This window comes from Cynara cardunculus, unplaced genomic scaffold, assembly GCF_001531365.2.
Source record: "Cynara cardunculus var. scolymus isolate 2C unplaced genomic scaffold, CcrdV1 Un_Scaffold_7286, whole genome shotgun sequence".
Taxonomy (NCBI): Eukaryota; Viridiplantae; Streptophyta; class Magnoliopsida; order Asterales; family Asteraceae; genus Cynara; species Cynara cardunculus.
The window spans coordinates 7,022-11,467 of record NW_020203464.1 but is presented as its reverse complement, the minus strand read 5'-3'; the positions used below and the strand labels follow the sequence as shown (position 1 = coordinate 11,467).

Here is a 4,446-nt window from a genome sequence, read left to right as displayed (position 1 = left end):
TGACTGAAAAAACTGCATCTTTACAAAATTCATATCAATCTATTGAATTGTCGAACAGAAAAAAAAACGATGTGTTTACATCGAGCAGCATACAGGAGAACGAGGAGGTAAGTCTGATGGGTGTCTGTTTTATGTAGCTAGGGGAAAGAGATTGGAGATTCCGATTTCGATGGAACCAATTTGGATGGTTGGATATCGAGGGCGGAACAGTGTTTCACGGTGAACAAATTGAGTGATGAAGAAAAGACTGAAGTACCGATCCTTGCGTTTGAGGGCATTGCTCTCCGCTGGTTTCGTTAGGAGAATAGTCATGGACCGGTGAGGAGATGGGATGATCTCAAATTGATGCTGTTGAGGCAATTCAGATCGACGGTGGAGGAGAAGATTAAAGTGGTGCATCGTAGTAGTATCAAGTTTGTGGAATACCAAGAAATTGGATGTGAGTGCAGAGAAATCGAAGATACAAGCAGAGAGAAAATATCGAGGAAGGGAAAAAAAGAGAACAGACAGAAAAGAGGATCGAGACTTGAGGGGAAGGGGTACGTTACTTGACGGCCATCTTGAGCCACCGCTGCCGCCATCTCCTACGTCATCATCGCCACCGTCACTGCCGCCGCCGATGTGAGTAGGTGTGGGAGAAGGATTCTGTTTTGGTGATTAAATTGGCGTGAGCSTTGGGAGAGYCCAGCCTCTTGAATGCTGGATTACCTTCTTGTATTCATAATTCACCAATTTTACTAGTGAGAATCATATGCAATCCTAAGCATTCTTCTAATTTGTGTATAAGAGTACATCATTGGCTATCCACAATTTATGGCACTTCAAAATATTATGAAATTGTTCTTCAATCATTGTATATGATCAGATGATAAGATTAAAAAACTATTCTTAAGTATGTTGACAATAAGGTCGTTTATATATGACATGTCCGTACACAAACAAGTTAAATCTTGATAAATGAACACATAATGCATCACCTCGTTGTTGCTTACTTACAAAGGTAATAATAAAGACTAACAACCATTCAAGTTGATTTGATAGCATGGTTCAAAAGATAACCTAAACAACATGTTCACCATGCAGCAACATATTTATCATATGTTTGCCTAACTTAGAAAAGTTACCAATATTTTAAAAAATTACCATAATCAATTACCTAAATTCACATACTCGAAGCTCAATGGTTCTAACATTCTGTCACACATGATTATGGAAACAAGGTTAAAGGAAAATCTCAAATATACCTGCTCTCTTACTAAACGTCCGAAGAACAATAAGATTCTCATGCTTCTTCACCCATCCCATTTTGGAATCAAGTCCAGAAAATTCAATGTATGCTTCATCCAGTACAACAAGTAACGGTAGATTAAGTATCTTCAATAAAACATCTTCACTGATCACACTGCCAAGGAATATATGACAAGACCATTTTACAATAGCAACATCAAGATGTGCAGAATAAAAGTAAAATTACAAACAAGACTTGGGAATTTAATTAAAAACAACATTTAAAAGTTCCTATGTAAAGCTCAAAGAATTTACACAAGGAAACGGCTAGCACATATCAAAGCCATGAAAAAGAATCTCAAGACAACGCCTATAACCTGATGCGTTATTAAGCAACATGAAGAGGAATATTCATCAAATATTCTCGCTTGAACAATAACAGGTTAAATCTTGCAGGGTCATAAATAAGCCAATAACCAAGTAATCAATTACAAGGTGAAGGAAAATAGAACTACGGCCTAATACTTCATTTAGTTTAGAAACTTTGGTGCTCCGATGCTCATTTTGATGAACATGAACCCTTTGCAATAGCATTGGTCCTGGAGAAGGTATAGTAGCTCAATGCAGAAAGCCAATTTCATGACATGTCTAGAGATATCTTTTTATTGATCCGTCAAGCTCATATATGTAGTATACAGCTCTCTAAACTAATCTTGGAAATAATTGGTAAAAGTTAGTCACACAAACTACGGCATGAATAATTCTGACTTACTATCATGGCCGTACATGATGTACAGGAGAATACAAGACGAACAAAGGAAACAACATCAACGAATAAAGGGAAAGTATACAACTAAGGTCTTGTGTATATCCGAGACCCTTGACTACCTTGAAAAAACGTTTGAACCATGCTCAAGGAGATTGTTTTAGGCCATACAAGGACTTGTTGAGTTTGCAAAAAGGTGTCGCACTTGGGGATTCTTCAAATCCAAGTGGTTGGCTCATATAGACTTCCTCTTTAAGTTCAACGTCAGAAAGACATTAATTACATATAGTGATGCTATTCCCAGTCCAAGTTTCCTGCTAGAGAGAGTAAAATTATAAGGGGGCATTTGGTTTGAGGGAATAATTTTAAGGGATTTGGATTTCATGGAAAGATTTGGAATTCGATGGATTTGGATTTGGAATATTAAATTTGGAATAGAATTGAATTCCATCTTTATAAATGATTAGAAAAATAATTACTTTCTTATTAATTGATTATTACGAAACAAATGTTTTTAACACATTTTAAAACATTATTACATATAAATCCTATGAAATCCCATGAAATATCCAACCAACCTCGTGGGATTTCAAAATTCTATTCGGGATTTCAAGTCCGAGAAATCCTTCAAACCAAACATGGGATTAGAATGGAATTCAATTCCAAATCCCTTCAAATCCAATCCAAACCAAACTGGACGTAATAGTGTTGAGTTTGGCAACTGGGCCAAAGGTCTCAGTATGGTCAATTCTATAAGTTTGCGTAAACCCTTTTGCGACTAACCAAGCTTTGTCCCTTCCTACAGAACCCATTAGCATTGTACTTGACTTCAAACACCAATTGCATCCTACCACCATTTTATCATGTGGCGATTCCACTAACTTCGTAGTCCTAATTTGTTTGAGTGCTCTCATTTCTTCAAGAAGGGTTGCTCTCTATTCAACAATATTAGGGTTTCTTTAATGTTACTAGGGATCACAACAACTAATAAACTAGAGGTGAAAGCTTTAAATGAAGATGACATATTTGAATAAGAGATGAAATTAGAGATAGGATATCAAGTGCATGACCTCTGTTCCTTTCTTTAATGTTATAGGAATATTTAGATTTTCATCAACAGTTGAGTGATGATTACTTGGTAGAGATGATGGTTCTATCTATGTGTTGGTTTCTTGATCGTAATGAGGATTCATGACTTGATTATTTCTCTGTCTTCTAAAATAATCACGCATCTCAGGTTGTTGATCTTGGTTTGGAGGATAGAGAATGTTTTCAAAGAAACTGGCATCCCTTGAGACATAAGTCTTTCATGTGAGAGGACAACAACATCAATAGCCTTTTTCGTATAAGAATGATCCAAAAAGATCGTCCTAATTGCATTAAGATCAAGCTTTCTACGATCCTAAGAATGAACACACACAAAGGCCACACAACCAAAGATTTTAGCGAGATGATTATTTGAGGAAATGTTAGGGTGGGAAGCAAGGATGCAACAAGGTGTGTTAATGAGGTTGATGGCAGTGAGAATGGCATCTCCAAAAAGGTACTTTGGCACGTACATGGCAAACATGAGGGCTCGGGCAATTTCTACCAGATGATAATTTTTCTCTTGACTCTACCATTTTGTTGGGGTGTATAAGCAGATGAGCTTTGATGGATAATTTCATCATGGGATAAACAAGACCAAGGCTAAATTGAAATATTTAGTGCCATTATACGTTCATAACATACGAATGGATGTTTGGTACTTTGTTTGAATCATGCAGCCAAAGTTTTGAAAGACATGACATGCTTCAGATTTGTGCTGAAGTAATTAAACCTAACCGGTACATGGGTGATTATCTACAAATGATATGATGAACCAATATTTCCTATAAGAGGTACCAACTTTTGAGGGTCCCCATAGGGCATTGTGGATTAGATAGAATAGGTCGGCTGGTGTAAGGAATTACGAGGAAATGAGGTTCATGTATGTTTAGCAAGTTGAAAAGTATTGCATAGTAAATAGACATAAATTTTATCAAAACAAATACTTTTATGTATGGAAAATTGCCCAAAACTCAATAGTGCCATAACATAACTTTGCTAGGAATTGAAACTAAATTCAAAACCAAACAAGAAATCAGAAGTAGATACGCTAGGTTGTTTTCTTTTGTTGATCTTCGAAAAAATAGTCCATGAACCCTAGCACTTCTAATCATCCTCCTCGAAGATGGATCCTAAATTTGACAAATGGTGAGCAAAACTTTGGCAAGACAATGCTTATCAGTAGTCAATTTGTTGACCGAGATCAACTTATACTTTGTATAAAAAACATAAAAGACAAATTTAAGAATTAGATATGCAGATAATCTAATTGCACCAATTACAACAATGAAAGAGTGCCATCGGCAACTTTGGCACTAGAGTTGTTAGAACAAGGATTGTACGAATCAAATAAATGATAAAAACCT

At 36.2% G+C, this 4,446-nt stretch overlaps 1 protein-coding gene across 1 annotated transcript in view; it reads right to left on the bottom strand.

The window, feature by feature from the left end:
- The window catches only part of LOC112504905 (histidinol-phosphate aminotransferase, chloroplastic-like), a gene marked incomplete at its 5' end in the record, with an annotated part of 8,694 nt that extends 7,230 nt beyond the window's left edge, over positions 1-1,464 (bottom strand). Inside the window, one exon of the mRNA XM_025108861.1 lies at positions 1,245-1,464. Within this exon, the coding sequence (XP_024964629.1) occupies positions 1,245-1,464 (220 nt within the window). The remainder of the gene's footprint in view (positions 1-1,244) is intronic.
- Between the last annotated feature and the right edge of the window lie 2,982 nt (positions 1,465-4,446).